The sequence below is a fragment of the Rhinatrema bivittatum genome, chromosome 1 (assembly GCF_901001135.1).
Source record: "Rhinatrema bivittatum chromosome 1, aRhiBiv1.1, whole genome shotgun sequence".
Classification (NCBI taxonomy): domain Eukaryota; kingdom Metazoa; phylum Chordata; class Amphibia; order Gymnophiona; family Rhinatrematidae; genus Rhinatrema; species Rhinatrema bivittatum.
The window spans coordinates 541,121,220-541,140,914 of NC_042615.1; the positions used below are offsets into that span (position 1 = coordinate 541,121,220).

General features: G+C 41.2%; 1 protein-coding gene across 1 annotated transcript in view; it reads left to right on the forward strand.

Annotated features, from left to right (window-relative positions):
- SVEP1 (sushi, von Willebrand factor type A, EGF and pentraxin domain containing 1) overlaps positions 1-19,695 on the forward strand; it is a 534,033-nt gene that overhangs the window by 92,655 nt on the left and 421,683 nt on the right. The window contains exon 3 of the mRNA XM_029614894.1: positions 2,480-2,656. Coding sequence (XP_029470754.1) covers positions 2,480-2,656 — 177 coding nt within the window. The remainder of the gene's footprint in view (positions 1-2,479; positions 2,657-19,695) is intronic.

Consider the following 19,695-nt stretch of genomic DNA (forward strand, 5'->3'; position numbering starts at 1 on the left):
CTCTTTGTCCATTGACTTGTATTTTCCTCTCTTTGGCCCTCTAAAATTCCATATGACTGAGCAAATACTCAAATACCCTTTCTTATTTATTCTAACTAATACCCCTCACATATCTTTGCTACTACCCCAAGAATGTTTACATTCTGGCTTGGTTGTGGTTGCCATTACCTCAGCTTTCCAGCTAGGCTATTCCAGGCATCACCCTCTTGGTGAAGATGTATTTTCTCTTCCTCCCTGCAATTTCATATCATTTGTTCCAGGGAGAGGTTAGAAAGTACTTGGGGGCTCCCACAGCACAATATATTTGCCCTTAAAAAATTCCTTTCTGACTGACCCTTGCCTCACCCGTATTCTTGGCAATAACTGTTATTCCTTGGAACAACATGAAATCATAACTTAATTTTATCACCCCAAGAAAGTTCACCGAAGAAAAACAATGAAATGTATAAAGTTGCTTAAAAGCACTCTTCATTTGAACGAGATGTTCAAGAAATAATTTTCTCCTCCCTCCCTAGTTGCTCAGATCCTACCACAGTTAAATAGCTTGGACCTGGATGTTAGTACGGAGATTGAGATTGGAAGGAAGAGAAAGACAGAACATTAAGAACAGATGAGTAATTACTTTAGTTAGAAATGGATTTTGATCTGATCTATGTATTTTCAGTCGTGCTTCCATTTTTTAGATTGCGGTTCATATTTTTCAATTCAGAAACCAAGAGGATAAAAATAAAAGTGGCTGAGCAAAATCACTAATCATTTTAGGACGTGAGCTGAATATTCCTCCTCTGGCTGGTTCATTCCCTTTCTTGACTGGGACTAAGATTGCTCCAGGGTTTTCTTTCAGATGTGTGCCAACTTGACAGACTATTGGAAAAAGACCCATCAACTATAACAGGAAGATATCCTGGTGCTGCTGCTGCTGCTGCTGCTAGGCCATCAGACCAGTCTCAATCTTACTTGTTAGCCCCTATTATAAACTGAACTGGTCTTTATTATCCTGTATTTCCTATTGAGCTAAGTGTTATTAAAGCCATATAATGCTTTGGGATGCACGTTGCACATGTAGCCCCCATCTCAGGCAGGTCTTAGGCACGTGGAGAGGGTGACAGACCACACAAGGCCCCATGACCTCCTGGGATTCACACGTAGAAGGAAAACAGATACAGTACTTTTCAAGGCCTTTAGAGTTTTGTCTCTGCTCTGGGGCTCTTCTGCACACCAGTCAAGTCACTCCAGCAACAATCACCAGGCTGACACTCAGAGCTGTCATTCAAAATAAAAGCCTTTACTGGCACTGGTGAACCAAAGTCCAAAAATAGCTGGCACACCAGAGAACAATTCACCAGCCCAATAACAGAAGGTTCAAAGTACAAAAATAACTCTCAGTCTCTTCTTACACTTCATCACAGACTTTCCCAAACAAGTCAGGTCTTAGGGGCAGCTGCCCTTCCTCCCTGGGCCCTCCCAATATCTTTTGGGTAAGCAGATCTTCTCCTCTGTTCCTTCCTTTCGTACATCTCTCTTTTAGTTGAGAACATGGCTGATGTGTTAGGTTAGTCAGCAACTCTATGAATATCCCCAGGACTTAGACCCCCCTCAGTACGCTTGTCCATCGGACTCTGAAGAATTCCCCTCTCTCTCTTGGGCTCCTTAGATTCAGGATTTCCACAGGCTCGCTTCTTTCAGCACACCTTGGAATCCCAGATTTTCTCCTCCCCCCCACCTTCCCTAGGTACCAGCCAACCTCCCTGATCAAAAGCACCTCTTCTCCTCCTCCTCCTCTGGTATATTCTCTGTGGAAGGGATAAAGCCCACTGGCACCACTCCTTGGGGAGATAGAAACTCTGTAGAACTCCAGATCTTGGCATCCTCACAAAAATTGCTCTTCCATTCTCTCCTGCGTCACACACCGGTGCTGGGGTTTTATTAACTCCTAAGACCCCTCTCAATGGGCAGTGTCATTCTTCCCTAAAACACATGCACTACACTGACCTCACAACAGGGCAGGGTCTGTTGGAGACGCTCAACAACACAGCAAGGACATTCAGGCCGGCTGAAGCCACTGCCACCATTTTATCTTCTTGCATGACTTTTTGGGTGGTCTTCATATATATTTTGAACTAACAAAAGAATTATGAAATTGGAACATAAAATTATTGTAAAATTTAGGCTGGGAGACAATGTAAAAGAATGTGCCTCATATTTAAATGCCATATTTAAAAAAAATGAGTTGTTTAAAAAATACAGTTCTGCTCATGGCAAAAATTACACGGAGATGCATTTCCAGAAGCTGAATTTTCATGGCCCTAATTTGGACCATAGATGGCAAATGGGAAAAACACTTGCAAAAATAAAAGCCTCTTTCTTCATTTTTCTTTAAGAGAATAACTGTACCAGACAGCCCATGCACTGCTGATCACAGCTTTGCCGTAAATGCTTACAGGTGTGTTTCTTTTTCTCTGTGGCGCTGTATTGGCAGATCTGCCCTCCGGCAGTTATATCCAAGAAGACCTCTCCCACTGCTCCTACCTGTGTGAGGCGGGGACAGACTGCTGCGATGTCATGGCCAGCTGTAAATGTGGCACTCACACCGGCCAGTTCGAATGCATCTGCGAGAAAGGGTACTATGGAAAGGGACTGCAGCACGAATGCACAGGTCAGTATCCACTTCTGTGCCTTTTTCAGATTGTCAGTATGTTGCATAATGAACACATAAGTTCAAATCATAAGCTCCTGTTTTCAGAACTGTTTTGTCATGTACTCGAAATGGTGAGAAATCCTTGGGAAAGCAGTGCCCATAGGGACTTGCATACTCTGTACGGAAACATGTGGAGCCCTTGTCCCGATCTGTTGCTGGGCACAAGGGCTCATGGGGGTGGCTCCTGGCCTAGCGCGGACCTCCTGGTGTTCCTGTACGGGGGTGGGGTGGGGTGGGGTGGAGTTTTAACTCTTCAAGCTTAGGGGCTCTTCTGCTCATGAGCCCAGTAAAAGTCACAAAAACGCCACATGGACTCCCAAGCTATTGTTCAAAATAAAAAATTTTTACTGGCACTAATGGCAGGTAAAAGCAAAGTACAAAATAGCAATACACCAATGGCTAGTGCACCAAGCAGTAGAACAAAGTCCACAAATCACAAAAGATAAATCTCAGTCGCTGACAACAACAGTACACTGCCCTCTCCAAACAGGTCAGCTCTTGGAATGGGGACTCTTCTTCCTTGGGTCTTCCCTACTTTGAAGGCAGCTCTCCCCTTTTCTCAAAGCAGCTTCTCCAACTCTGGTGAGCTTTTGTAAGACTTCTCATTCAACTGGAAACTCTTCAGGACTCCTTCCATAGCTGGGTAGTTTCCTTTTCTCAAAGCTCCCACTTCTGGCTGTGAACTCTTCACCGAACCTTCTCCCAATGCAGATGAGGAATTTCAGACACCTCTGCTTCCTGGTAACTTCTTCTCATCTTCAGGCCTCTTAGGGTTCTCCCTGGTGAACCCCCAGGACTGTTTTTCCTTCCTGGAAGTACTGGGTACCCCTGACTTGGACTTCAGGCACTTTCCCTGTGAAAGGAAAGATCCCACTGTCAGCAGTCCATGGGAATATGGCGTCCTCAGGCTGCAGTCGGGAGACTGGCTTCATCTTCATTCTCCTACTCTTCCTGTATCACATGGGTGCAGAAGTGTTATCAGACTAACCCCCCCCCCGCCCTTCCCTAACCACTCCAACCTATCCTGACCTCACCAAAAGGGGCAGGGTCTGTTGAGACCACTGACTGTAAACTACAGGGCAGATTTGGGACTCCCCTTACACACACACACACTGAAAATAATTCAACATGGGGAAAGCCGCAGCGTGTGCAAGTTGACATATTTAAGGCCACATTATTTGTGATAGAATCAAGCTGTTGCATCCTTGTGTGGGCGCATGGAAACCCAGAGATGTGGGATTATAGGCCTTTTAAAACTGGATGGTGCACTTGAAATAGTTTGTCAAATATAGGAAGCACAACATGTTTCAGTGAAGCTAAAGAGAATCACAGAAATGGACCGAGAATCAAAAAATTTCACTGAAATTTACCAATAAATTAGCAGCTGTTTCTGAAGAGATCCTGGAATTGATGTTTTGTTGACACATCTAGCAGCACAGTGATACTAACTGCATTTGCGGAGCATTTGCCATGGGCTTTGCCTTATTGTTATCTTGCTGTCTCATATCAAATAATGTTTTAGGTTGTTTTTGTTCCAGTATATATTTATTTTTTTCTATTTAAATATTTTTAGTAGAGAATAAAAATATGACAATAAACATTACGTTTAAAATACTGATTCAAATGGCAACTTTTTCATGTATCAATATATCATAATGTAAACCTTTCTAGTAGATGGGATTGCAGTTTTCTTCTTGTAAAATGGGAAGATCTGTAAGGTAAACTTATCAACCAAACAAAGGCACCCAGTGTAGTTTTAAGTGTTGCTGTGTTTTTCAGTAACGGCAAGAAATAATCTTTTTGAGAAGAGGTCACATGCTTCACAGATCTAACACATCACATATCCCATCCATAGTAAGGAATTCTCATTTCCACTCACTTTTTCATCTCATTTTTTTACAGGAAGGAAAGCTGCTGTAAGAGCAAACTTTCAGTGAATGAGATATGCAATAGGAATAAAATTGACTTTTCTGTAAAGCCAGGGAGATACAGTGAACAATTTTATATTTTGACTCTGCTGATAGGGAAAATGTTGTTGCTTGTCTTGTGCATCAGTCATGACCCCCAATCCTTTTCTTTTGTCTGCTCCAGGAAGCTAGATCCCTGAGGACTTTTTGATCTCTAGCTATTTCTTACCCTCTCTGGTTCCAGTCACTTCCTTTGTCCCTTCTGATATACTGCATGAGAAGTCTATAAAATAAGAATTATATATCTGCATACCTACTCCTCCTCCTTCCAATGTCAGGCCTATCTTCCAGTCCCATCCTTCTAACTTGTATACCTGGTCTCAAAATGATGTATCTGTTTACATAACCTTTTATTAGCTTGCCCACTCCATAAGAACATAAGAAATTTCCATGCTGGGTCAGACCAAGGATCCATCAAGCCCAGCATCCTGTTTCCAACAGAGGCCAAACCAGGCCACAAGAACCTGGCAATTACCCAAACACGTAGCTGCGCGTATCTTATAAAATCCGGGGTCAGCGCGCGCAAGGGGGTGCACATTTGTGCAACCTGCGCGCGCTGAGCCCAGCGCGCCCTCGGAGGGAACTTTTCTTCGCCCTCCCCCCACCTTCCCCTCCCTTCCCCTACCTAACCCACCCCCCCCCCCCCCCCCCCCCGGCCCTATCTAAACCCCCCCCTTACCTTTGTCGGCAAAGTTACGCCTGTTCAAAGCAGGCGTAACTTTGCGCGCGTCGCCGGCAGCCCCGCTCCGTCCTCCGGTCCCGGGGGCGTGGTCCGGAGGCATCGACCACGCCCCCGGACCGGCGCCACGGCCCCGGGCCCACCCCCGAAACGCCTCGGCACGCCCCCGAAACGCTGTGTCGTTTCGGGAACGCCCCCGGACACCCCCTGTTTCGAAAGCCCCGGGACTTAAGTGCGTCCCGGGGCTTTATGCGCGCCGGCGGCCTATGCAAAATAGGTGCGCCGGCGCAGGGGTTTTAAAATCCGCCCCTAAGTAAACTTGATTAATAGCAGTTAATGGACTTCTACTCTAAGAATTTATCCAAACCTTTATTGAACCCAGCTACACTAACTGCACTAACCACATCCTCTGGAAACATATTCCAGAGCTTTATTGTGCGTTGAGTGAAAACCAATTTTCTCCGATTAGTCGTAAATGTGCTACTTGCTAACTTCATGGAATGCTTCCTAGTCCTTCTATTATTCGAAAGTGTAAATAACCGATTCAAGACCTCTCATGATCTTAAAGACCTCTATCATATCCCCCCTCAGCCGTCTCTTCTCCAAGCTGAACAGCCATTTCCACCATCATGCTTCAGGGTTCTGTCTTAGGTGTTATCACTCAGGAAAAAGATTTAAGCGTCATAGTGGATAATACATTGAAATTGTCAGCTCAGTGTGCTGTGGCAATAAAAAAAAAGCAAACAGTGTTAGGAATTATTAGGAAGGGAATGGCAAATAAAACGGAGGATGCCATAGTGCCACCGTGTCGATCCATGGTGAGTCCGCATCTTGAATACTATGTGCAATTCTGGTCACCGCATCTCAAAAAGGATATAGATGCACTGGAGAAAGTGCAGAGAAGGGCGACCAAAATGATAAGGGGCATGGGACGGCTATCCTATGAGGAAAGGCTAAAGAAGCTGGGCTGTTCAGTTTGGAGAAGAGACGAGTAAGGGGGAATATGATAGAAATCTACAAAATCATGAAAGGACTTGAACAAGTTAATATAAATAGGTTATTTGCTCTCTCAGATAATAGAAGGACCATGGGGCACTTCATGAAGTTAGCAAGTGGCTCATTTGAAACAAATCAAAGGAAATTCTTTTTCACTCACCGCATAGTTAAGCTCTGGAATTCATTGTGAGAGGATGTGGTTACAGCAGTTAGTGTAACTGGGTTTAAAAAAGGTTTAGATAAGTTCCTAGAGGAAAAATACATAAACTGCTATGATGGTATTTAATAAGCAATAGTAGCTTGAGATTTATCTATTGTTTGGGTACTTGCCAGGTATTTGTGACTTGGATTGGCCACTGTTGGAAACAGGATACTGGGCTTAATGGACCCTTGGTCTGACCCAGTATGGCATAGCTTATGTAGGCACACCAATTTATTTTCTATTAGTTAGTTTAATATATATAGTAGTTACCCTGTTTTAAAGTGCTTTATAATCATTTGGTCCAGTTTCTTGTGTCAGCTAAGGGGTAGATTTGTTAATAGGCGTTTCAAAAGTATGTGACAGATTTACCAGAATATACATTTGGAGGGTAACTTTCAGACTACTACAGTGGGAGCAAATACACACGGATAGGGGCATGTGTAGAACTTCACTAATATTTTATAATCACATGTGTAGTATAAAATATGCATATCGTTACCCTGGAACATACACGTGTATGTATGCTTATGCACTAATGCATGCATTGCATTGAAGGTTAGTATTTAAATGTATTGTACATGCATACTTTTCCTGTCTATTTTAAAAATATGTGTGTATATTTTATGTGTGAAAATAAATTAGGACTTACGTAAAAGCTGATTTACGCATATAAATCAGCATATTTTAAAATATGCACGCATAATTGAAATTAACAAACTACTTCACGAGTTCACCCGGTTATTCAGATCATCAAGACCCTCCTGATTCTTCAGGCCGAGCACCCCACAGTTCACCAGACTTCTCCTCCAACCAGTAATCCCAATAAAATAGTCTATTATTAATTACACTAGACAATTAGCAGATGTAAAATTACGCAAGTAAGTGCAATTTAAAAACAGTACGAGTGTGTTTTTAAAATGGTAACTTACGCATGTAATCGTTAGTCCCACCCTGGAATACCCATAGATCATTCCTTTTTTTACGTGTGTAAATGTGTGTGCAAGACGTGAAGTTCCCACATATAAAATACAGATTATGTGAGTGCAGGCTTCTTATGCACATGTATATGAAAAAACATGTAACTCTTTGAAAATTTACCTCATAGTTTACATTATTTAATATTTAGAAAGTTTACTTCCAAAAATTAATATTTTCAATCTTTTCTATTTTACCTAGCTCTCTCATTGGCTTTACATTATTATTCTCCTTGACTCTTCATGGCCTTTGTCTTAGTCTATAGCTCTTTTACCTTTCTTTTTTTTTGTCCCAGTTACCAGTTCAGTCACATAGAGACATGGTTAAGCAAAGCTTTAGTAATTTAATAGCAAGAGGACTTTTTATACAGGCATCCATTCGAAATTCCTAACAGAGATACATACATATACAGAAAACACTACCAACATCATGCATTTATTTCACTATGTGTTAGGTCCCAATACTCCACTCATGCGGCCCTGATGGTACTGCAGTGCCAAAGCTTGTTTAAGGAATTTTGCTTCTACAAGAATTCAGAAATATGTCAGAATCTATGAGTTTTCAACCTTCAATCCACTTCTTATTTAATTTTCTTACAAACCACTTTCAAAACACTTATAGAAGCATTCAGTGGTAGCTGCAATTTGAAATCTATTTGAACCTGGTTTCCAAATGCTTTGAGTAGTAAAATTACATGTGCTTTAGTAAAGCAAACAATCCTCCTAGGATCACATTCCTACCATTTCTCCAAGAGTTTCAAGGTCTTTTGCAGTTTTTAGCCACCCTCGAGTGACTGAGTAACATCTGCATCATCAAAATAAAATGATTATTTCTCTCATATTCCTGCCTTTTCAGCTGAATTGTCCTACTCCCCTCCACTGACGTCCTGGGAGGATGGAGCACTTTAAATTATTGAAGACCTGGCGATCTCTGCAGTTGCCTTTATCCTGACCGTAACATGTCCAGCACATCTCACAACACGTACAGTATCTGTAATATTCTCATCTAAGTATAGTTTTACTTCCATCTCTCTCTCTCTCTCACTCACTTCACCTACAACTCATCGTTCGAATTTCATCCGTCATAAATATCAGGACACAAACGGCTCGTACATCTAATAATAAGCATAAGAAGTAAAGCAGATGCAAAATTAAACATTTAAATATAGCTGCTTTCCTGCTGGCTGTTTTATGGCTGTGGTTGCTGTTTGGCTAGGGAGCCTCTCTCCATTCTCTGATTCCCTCTTCTCCTCCAGTAGCCTTATCTTGTTGGGTGACTGAAAAAAAAAAAAGACACACACCATCAACCAACAAATATTAAACCCCATTCCTAAATATTTTGCAATAATGTAATGAGCCATCTTTACCATCACAGCTACAAAGAAGAAGAAAAAGCTGATAGGTACCAGGAAAGGAAAGTGCAGTTCATAACTACAGTTGAAATGTAAACAGTGCAACCTCCAAACTCCTGATCTGTAACAAAAACACTACAGCACATTGATGATCATATCCAACAACTAGTTGAAGAAAACCTCTGTTCCCTACAAGGAAAGTGACATACCAGACTATCAACAAGTTTATCTACAATGCGTAGTACCATGATAAATGTCAACATATAAAACCATTTTTTTTAAATTTGTGAATTTGGTCATTATGCTTCCACTAGAAGTGACAGATCTTGATGGAAGGTTAAAGATGTTCTTTCTAATACCATTCTAGTAAATTTTATTAAAAAAAAAAAAAAAAAAGTCCATGATCCCCCTGGTCATTCCAATTAGAAATCGCCCTCCTACATAGGGTCTCCCAGTTAATGAAACAGATCATAAAATTGTCCTTTTGTTGCAGATGTTCTTTTATATATCTCAGTCTCAGTTGTATCCTTAAAAATTCTAAGACAAATGATAACTGATTTTGGAAAACTCTCTGTTTAGCGAACAAACATTGATAACATGCAGCTGTTACCACTGAATCTATTTCTACATACTAAAAAAAACCACTTCAGATTGATTTCCCTTTCAGATGATGGGCCACTGAAGTATATTGGTGTCTACATTAGAAAAGATTCTAACAAGTTAGAATTTTTTTTTCATTAAAATTTTCTCCTTTGCAAATCAAAATCAAGCAGGATTTATATACTTGGATCTCCTTCAACATTTCATGGCCTGGCTGCATAGTTTGAGATAATCCCTGGGTCTCAGGAAAGCGAATTGTTTGGGAGTATTGGAATTTTTTGAAGATTATTGGAAGTTTGGATTTTTTGGAACCAGTTCCAGAAGGAAGGGAAAATCCCAGTGTCTGGAAGGGCTCAGTTCTATCCTTTTTGCCTTTGCTTAGAGTCAACAGCAAGGGTGAAGAGTGTGAAGATTTTGAGACTTTTGGGCATTGCTAAGGAAGTTTTGGGATTTATCTGTTTTGAAAGCTCGTGTTTTTGAACAAGGAGTTTTACCACTTTTTTTCCTAGCCTTTGCTTGCTGGAATTACAAAGAGACTTATCCTATCCTCCAGGGATAAGGGATTCTGGAAATGGATAATGGGGCATGGGGCAAGAAGAACATTTAGGAGGGATGTTGTGGATAAAGAGGCAATGGTTAAATTAACTTATTTTTTTATGATGTTTCTCATTTTTATACTCTAGCTTAGATTTTGATTTTCAAACTGATTTTTTGTTTAACACCATTGCTAGACTCTGTGATTCTTCCACAGGGGACATTGAGACTGTGAGTGGAAAGTGTAAGTTTATGTATTTATTATTTTTTGGTCTCCTTTTCTTTCCTGGAGGACACCCCCTACCCAGTGACTAGACCAGTGAATTGGGACTTAAAGAGGATAACCACCGACATGATCACACAAAGGGCTCCCCTCCCCCTGCTAAATAGAGCCCAACATTGAAGCTCCCCAGTTTCAACTAGTAAGCCAACTGGGCGTCCTACTACAATGGTGCACAAACTGGGACCAAAGGATGTGACTGTTGTGAAAATTACTGGTGAAGAAATTCCATTTCTGAGGGACATTTTTGAGAACATGGAGAATTTTTCCAATTTTTGCTGAATCTGGACAAGATGGTGGATTTCCCGCCAACTAAGAGGGAAGATGATGGATGCACGCTAAAAGACCAGGAAGAAGGTCAGGGAGTGCATGAGCAGCTGGAGACCAAAGGTGTCATCACCCAACAACCACCCAGCATTAGCCTGCGATCGTGGGCTAGGGGGGAGTCAGCCCCACCATTGGGACATGCGGATACCCCAACTACATGCCACATCCTCAAGCAATGGAGTGAGGAGCATGAGAGAAGGCTTGGTGAAACTGAAAGAAACCTGGCGATACAGCATTGGGTGACCATGTCAGAGTTTTCAGATGCACAAGATGAAGATGACACCAAGGCTGACCGGCTGCCAGATGGATGGCTTATGTCTGCCAATGAGTCGGTCATCTATCTAGCTGGTGGCGGTTTTCCCCGAAATCCAGGGAAAAGTTTGACCTCGAGCAGTGCCGTAAGGAGTGAGGCTCTTCAGTCATCATGGAACACTTCAGCAGTTTCTCCTAGGGTGTACAATGGTGGCTGCCACTGAATGTGCAGAATGTCACACGTTTCAAAAACCCAAGCGCATAGTCCTGCAGTGATGTCGCTGTTGTGCAGCAATGGTCCTGGAGGCAAATGTGGGCTATCCGGAGGAGTCAACACCGAGGCTGCACTGGTTCTGATCATGTTCAGCCCTATTCCAGCGACTGGAATCTGGCTCAAAAGCGCCTTCGGAGAGCTGTAGGACCGGGGTTGCTGCTGTTTACATGGATTTAAATTTTAAAGTGTTAATCCCAACGGATTAAGAATTTGGAATCTTTTGTTTCTGTCACAAAAGAATTCATGGCAACGTTAGTTAAAGACATGTCCTTTGTTCATCAGCGTTTAGAACTCTACAATAATAGAGGGAGATTACTTAATCTCCATTTTCTGAACTTCCCACGTTTTTCTCTGAATGGTCCGAGTGTATTTCAAATATATGAAAAATGTTCTGGGTCTCTCCGATATTCATATGTCCACTTTCACCAGGTTGCTCTGTATCTCTGTAAAGGCGAAAAAATATTCTGGTCTAATGCTGATCCATTTCAACTATCTGCTTCTCTTTGTTTAATTGATTTTCTTCAGCAGCTGGAAGATGTGATGAATGAGAGGGTTACTCAGCTGGTGTCTGTTTCATTACTTGATCAAACAAATTTGATAATGAGATTATATTTCTCCCCTAAAGATGCTCTCTTCATGGGTCAAAAAATCCAGATTTTCCCAGATGTCTGTAAGCAGACACAAAATAGGAGGAAAACTTTTCTCCAACAGAGAGAAAGGGTTCTTGGTGTAGGAGGTGAATTTTCTCTTTGATTCCCTTCCAAATATATGGTCAGATTGGATGGTAATAGGTATTCATATTTTGATCCTGTTGATTTAAGGAATTTCTTAGATAATAGATTAGTTGAGATCACTACCTCTACTCCAGTATCTATATTGCCTGCTATATGGCAGAATTTAGAATTATTTGCAGTCTCTCTTATTGTCTTTTTTGCTTTTTGGGGAGGGGGTTTGCTCCATTAATCCTCACTTCCCCTTTTATGGATAATATTTTTCTTGTATGATTGTTTTCTTCATGATGTATATGTTCTTTTTAATATTGTCTCATATTGTCACAAAATGCTTGGTTTTTGTTCTGCTGTGAAAATATATTAATAAAGAGTTATAAAAAAAAAGTGATAATCCCAGATTGCCGAGAGTGGGAATAATTTTTTTGAGTTATATGTGTGTTATCAGATAATGACATTATAATTGTTGTGCATTGGCTATTCTTATGTTGGTTCTATTAGTCATTCATTACTACAGACGATGTAGTTGATTTATTACAGTTTACTTAATGTAAATGGTTTAATTAAGGGAAATGATGTTTATATCAAATAATATATTAAAAAACACATTTAAAAAAATTAAAGTGCTCAGTATATACTTATTTGAACTCTTGCATCACTGCTCTCAGGTCATCACTATTTGATGTGGGGTTGTCTTATGTTCTGCACTATCTATGTGTTTGGGTTGGGTTTCTCCAAATCTGGAGATCTGACGGTTTTCCCATACTTGTTTTCCATGTCTCCTTTCCCCGAATTTTGCACTCATATAGTGATGGCAATTAAAAAGCACTCTCCAATTTGAGTATACATTTCTCCCTGGAGCTTGTCGTAGTGCAAGTAGTAGAAGTTAGAAGATGTTCACACTAAATAGTGTGAATATCTGTGGCGATCCCAGCCTCCATGAGCTGTCTGATTCTAAATATGTTTAACTAAGGTGTGTGGTATTCTCTCCAAGAGAATACATAAAGGTTTGTGAAAGAACTGTGGTTTGTGATATTGTTGCCTGCCATTGCTAGCAAGGGTACGCCTCTAGTGGGACATTCTCCTCCTAACTGGTGGATTCTCCCTGTGTGAGTGATGGGCAGATGATGTGTGATTTATTGTTCCTCACTCTAGTGTGATTAGAAGGGGCCCTGTGAGCCTGTCTTTATGGTCTTCCCCAAGGAGATCAGACAAAAATATTAATGAGGAGAAAGTTAATATGTGTAATACTTTGTTGGTTCCTGCTGCCATTATTATACAGTGATGAATTCTAGTGGATGATCTCTGCCATCTAAAGTTCCTATAAAGATACAGGATATTCTGTAAAGTGTGGGATAGCGCCTGCTGCTCTAGTATAGGTAAATAGAATAACAGGAAGTGTTACTAAATTGATGATATATGTAAGTAATCTTCTTCAAGGGATTATTAATCTATATTTGATTTACCAGTTATCTGTATAATATTTTGGGTCTTGTTTATACTATTGGTTCCTACTGCTATGCTGGCCATAGTACCGTATCCTTTGGGAGAGGGTACCCCTACCCTCTCCCAAAGGATACGGTACCCCTACCCTCTCCCAAAGGATACGGTACTATGGCCAGCATAGCAGTAGGAACCAATAGTATAAACAAGACCCAAAATATTATACAGATAACTGGTAAATCAAATATGGGGTACCCTCTCCCAAATGTGTTTGTGAATGTGTATTTGTTTGTGTTATTGTTGTTATTAGGGTAATGGTAGTATATGAAAAAAGAATCAAACCAGCATCTTGTTTCTGTTTCTCCTCGCTTTTTGAGATGGGGGGAGTGTTACCCACCTCTGCCTGTCACTAAAGTATTTCCCCATTTTTCCACCTTAGAGGGTTTTTTTTTTGCATTTTGCAATTCTGCCCTTGAGCTACCCCAACTTTTTGTGGGAGGCTCCTGGGGATTATAAAAATCCCTTGGAGCACACTCATAAATTAGAGAGAAGGAGGAATTGAAGAGAGTAAGGAGCTTGAGATCATTCCTGGATCTCAGGAAAGGCGATTTGTTGAGGCATCTTGGAGTTTTTGAAGATTATTGGAAGTCTGGATTTTTTGGAACCAGTTCCAGAAGGAAGGGAAACCCCCGGTGTCTGGAAGGACTGGGTTTTATCTTTTATTGCCTTTGCTCAGAGTCAATTACAATGGTGAAGAGTTTGAGATTTTTGGACGTTTCTAAAGAAGTTTTTGGATTTATCTGTTTTGAAGCTCGTGTTTTTGAACAAGGAGTTTTACCACCTTTTCCCAGTCTTTGCATGCTGGAACTACAAAGAGACTATCCTACCCTCCGAGGAGAAGGGATTCTGGAAATGGGTACTGGTGCGGGGGCAAGAAGAACATCTAGGAAAGGTGTCATGGATAAAAATATAATCATTTGCTTTTTTTGATGTGTTTTTTATAATTATTTATATCCCGCACACTCCAGGGGCAGATTACAATTTCATGTACACAGTATTAAAACCAGAGCAAACAAACAAGATAAAAGAAATACAAGACAAGCAAAACAAAGTCAAAATGATACCAAGGTGACAATGGTATCTAAAACAGCCTCAATTACAATGACAATAGTGATGGGGCAAGAAAAGGCTAATCTGAAATCTCAAATCCTTGCTTAAGTAAAAAGGTTTTCAATGCCCACTTAAACATTTTTGCTTCAGTGATGCTCCGAATTGTGATGGGCAAAGAATCCCACAAAAGTGATTTGGCAGTAGAAAGAGCGGGCTCACGAGTCTCGGTCAGGCGAACAAACTTGAGAGAAAGAACGTCAAGCAAATTTTGATTAGCTGTCCGAAGATTACGGGTAGGCGTGGGTATTTTCAGGACAGAGAATGTCCAGGGTGATTTGACATGATTTAGCAAATCGTGAATAGTGATGGCCAGTTTATATGGTATCCTGCAGTAAATAAGGAGGCAATGGAGAGAAAGTAGAACCAGAGTGATTTGCTCTTCAAGTTTAGTGCCTGTGAGAAGGACTGCTGTGGCATTCTGAATAATTTGCAGTGATTTTAAGACATTTGCAGGAAGACCATTCTTTACCTGTGCCCATGTCAACCAGGATTGATACACTATTGACAGCCAAGAGCAGGCCCGGCGCAACCGGGTGTGCATACCGTGCATTTGCACAGAGCGGCACACCCGGGGAGGCGGCAGGCTGGCGGCAGGAGAAGCAGCCACGGGCTACTGGTGTAGCCTAACCAGCCAGCAGCTGAAAAAAGAGAGAGCGTGGACCTCCTGCTATCTTTGGGCTATATGGCCCACCGATTTTCCTGCTTGGGGGGGGGGGGGAGGGAGTGGAAGCTGTGCGAGGCCCAAAGACAGCAGGAGGCCCGCTGGACCGAGGTGGAACTCATCCTACCACGGCCTGATGATAAAGGGAGACCATGTGTGTGTGTGTGTGTGTGTGTGTGTGAGCTTGTATGTATGTGCGAATGAGTGGGAGCCTGTGTGTGTCTAACAGCCTGTTTGTGTGTGCATGTGTGTATCTGTGTGAGATCATATGTGTGCGTGCGTGTGTGTCTGTGTAAGAGCCTATGTGTGTGTCTGTGTGAGAGCTTGTGTGTTTGTGTATGTTTGTGTGCCTGTGAGAGCCTATGTGTCACATATAGGTTCTCACAGGCTCACACAGACACACACACATATACATATAATGTATCTGTGAGGGTGAGGGAGAGGCAGCCTTTGTATGTTAGAGAGAGGGAGTGTGTGAAAGAATGAATGTGTTATTGTGCATGCAAGGCCGAAGCTTCCATTAGGCAAATTAGACTGTGGCCTAGAGTGCCAACATTTGGGAGGGGGAGGGGGTGGCAGCAAAATCCTGTCAGTGTGAGGCAAAGAGTGGTGCTGTGCCAGATCTAATACTGCTGGAACCACTGCTGCCGGTAGGAGGAAGTAATGTGCTAGAACGTCCATCGATAGGTAGGTTGGCAAGGGGGAGGGATGTGTGTGCAAGACTGAAGGTTGCCTAGGGCATCAATACTCTTGCACCAGTCCTGTGCGCGCGTGTGTGTGTGAGAGAGAAGATAAAATGTGTGCGGCCCTACCTCCCTCAGTCCATGACAATCTCAGGATGACTGGAAATCAGATCCCAGTTATGGAGAACAGATTTTTAAATTATTGGGTGTAATTTGATGATTCTGCTCTTTTGAAGTTTTCTTTTTTTTTGGGGGGGGGGAGGATAGAACATTTTTAATTTGATTTTTTATTCATTAGATTTTTTAATTTTTTTTTGGTGTTTGGGAAATTTTGATATTCTATTCATTAATTGGTTTGAAATATTCTTTTTATGAATATGACTTTACTATTATGATTAATGTTTTATATTTCTTGATTTTATTATTTAATGTTTTATGAAGAAAGGTTATGTTTCTATTTTTCCATTGTTGCTCTGCATATAGAGGTTGGCTTGTTATGGATTCCAGTTCAGTTCTTCTCAGCACATTTCTGTTTATACTTTCTGATCTCTTTATTCTGTATTTGGTCAGGGTCTTTCTGTGTTCTGCATATGCGACCGAGTTGAGGTATTTTGTTGGCATGTAATTTCTGTGTAGGGATCTATAGCAGCCTGGTTTCCTAATGAGAGTTTTATTGGTGTTCTAGGGCCTGGTGTAATGTGTGCAGTGTTGCCGTTTCATAGATAAGGTAGTTAGGGTTGTTTTGATATGGGAGGTTTACTATATTGTAATGGTAATTCTGAGGGCCAAACCCACAACCAGCACACATTACAAAAAGTCTAATTCCATAGGAGCTTCAAGTGTCTTTTTTGCAGAGTTTTCTGGTTGGCACCACAGCAGTGCATGTACATATAATATGCATGTTGAAAGTGATATTTTTGCCTCAGAAAACTGTACTCTTGAATGTTTTTTTTTCATGTACAATTTGTTATAAATGCATAATTTAATTGTGTGCGTCCCTGAAAGGTGTGGGAGGAGATGGCGTGTGTGCAAGGCTGTAAGGTTTGCCTAGGGTACCTAATACCCTTCCTCATCCATGGGTTCTGAGTGGGGGAGCTTGTCAGTTTTTAAAAATATAGATTGCAGGACGGAGCTGGGCTTTATTTGATAGGCCCAGGACAGACACTGAATTAATTGGGGGGGGGGGGGGGGGGAGGAGGCACAGTAAATTTTCACACAGGGCAGCAAAAAAACTAGCACCGGTCCTGGCCAAGGAGTTTTAGCCTTCAGATCTATGCCTTTCTGGGATTTGCTCCTTAAGCTGCTCCTATTCATTCTTGAACTTGCTGCCTGGGACTGTAATTGTATCTTTTTGCGTCTGTCACTGTGTATCCTTCTCCTTTTTGAAGTAGACTGCTGATAGGTATTCTTGAGATATATAATTTGAGAGGCCTCAATTCCTAATTGACATAGAAATAAAGAAAATGGTGGCGGATGAGGACAGTGAGGTCCCTCTAACATGCTGATTTTCCTTCTCTACTGCAATACTACAGACTCTTAATTGATCTTGATACTCTACTTGATACTTTACTTGTATCACTGGGATCCATGCACTGGGTTTGACAGGGATCTTCATGACAGCATCCCAATTAACACAGATTTATAATTATGGGAACGGCTACAAAGGAAGCTTTCATAAACATTAAACACTGACAGGTGAATTTTCAAAGGAGTTACATGTGTAAATGTAACATACTATCATAGTAATTTTCATAAACCATTTACCCTTGTAAAGTGCACTTATGTGGGTAAATCCTATGGTCAATTCTATGGCACAAATTGTAGCAATTTTCGAAAGCTCCCTTGCACGGTAATGTGCACTTACATGTGTAAAACCCCATTTTCAAGCTTGTAAATGCTTTTGAAAATAAGGTCTGAAGATTGCTTTATTCACAGGTGTAAGAAATGATATACAATACTTTCAAACACTTAGATTGGCATGATAGATTGACATTGTTAAATGCTAAACCAAAATTAAACCCCAAGGGAAACAAAATACAGTATGGAAAGCCTTATGGAGAGAAACTCCATGTGTGATGTGTAAGAGCAGAGCAAAGGGTGTATACTGCCTGCCACCTGACCATAATGAAGAAACAGGCGGTGAAATGCTAGCTGAAATTAAAAAAAGCAAATACATTTGGCAGCACAATAATAATGGGAGATTTTAGTTACTCCAAAACTGACTGGGCCAGTATCTCATTGGGACATGCTAGAAAAGTTGTTTCTAGTTGCCATAAATGTAGGGACCTTCATTTTCGTTTTTTATTTTAAAAAATGTTCCCAAGAATGTATCAGGGTTTATTATGTCAAGAACAAAAACAGGAGAAAATCAGTGGAAAAATGTGACATTATTTTTCTGGGTAATTATCAGAGTTTACTTTGGTGAGAATCTCCCTCTTCCCCTCGCCCTATTACAACAGCATTCTTCCTTACTAGTAGTGGCTCCAGGCTTCTCCTCTCTCCTTTGGCAGCGTGTTTACTGAGGCGCCCATGCTCTGCACTTCTGCATTTGTGTGGGGCCAGAGAGCCTGCTAGGAAGTGCTTCTGATGGACATGGCTCACTTCAAATGGTGCATTGGTGGCACCAGCAGCAGGCACTTTGGTGACCTGAGGGGAGAGGAAAGCGGGACTTGAAACACCACATCAGTGGTATTGGAGGGTGTGCGCATTAGCTAGTGGATGGTCGGGACTTGAAACACTGCAGGTGCTTTGACTCACTCTGGCTTCCAGCAGTTGCTGAACACATTGTGACACTGTATATGCAGCTTTGGAGCTGCTCTTTAATCAGCATAAAATTAGGGTAAAAATTGCTTTAAACTGATTGCCATTTTGGAAAAAAACAGGAATTTATGGGTAAAATTAAGTTAAAACTTTAAACGAAGGACCCTACATAAATGACTACTTCATGGAGCAGCTGCTCCTAGAACCAACGAAAGGGGCATTACACTAGTTCTCAGTAGAATGCACAGTCTGGTACAAAAGGTTACTGTGGTGGAGCCGCTAAGCAATAGTGATCATAATGCAATCAAATTTGACATAATCACTGGAGGGAGGACATTAAGTAAAAATTATTACAGTATTATATAATTTTAAGAAGGGAGACTATGAAAGATTGAGGAAATTAGTTTAAAAAACTGAAAGGATAGGTTGCAAAGGTTAAACATTTGCATGATGTGTGGATATTGTTTAAGAAAATCATTTTGGAAGCCCCGATAAAATGTATTCCATGCATTTAAAAAGACCAAAGAACTGCCAGTGTGGTTTAATGGTGCGTAAAGGAGGCAGTTAAAGCTAAAAAGGCAGCCAAATGACGAAAATAGGCAGAACTTAAGCACTGGCACGCTAGATGTAAAACAGTGATTAGACAGGCCAAAAAAGATTTTGGAAAAAGCTTGCCAGCAAGGGAAAAACTAATAATAGTAAACTTTTTCAAGTACATTGGAATCAGAAAGCCTGTGAGGGAGTCAGTTGGGCCACTAGATGACTGAAAGGCAAAAGGGATGCTCATGGCAGACAAGGAAATAGCAGACAAACTGAATGAATTATTTGTTTTGGTCTTTACAGAGGAGGAGGATGTTGGGAACATACCCACACCTCAAATCTTCTTTAATGATGGAGATTCTGAGCAACTAAAACAAATATCTGTGATAATGGAGGATGTAGTATATCAGATTGACAAACTAAAGAATAACAAATCACTGGGGCCAGAAAGCATTCACTCTAAAGCTCTAAAATAACTAAAACATGGAATTGCTAACCTGCTTCTAATAATCTGTAACCTTTCATTTAAAAAAGCCACAATTCCCGAAGACTGGAAGGTGGCCAAGGTGATGCCA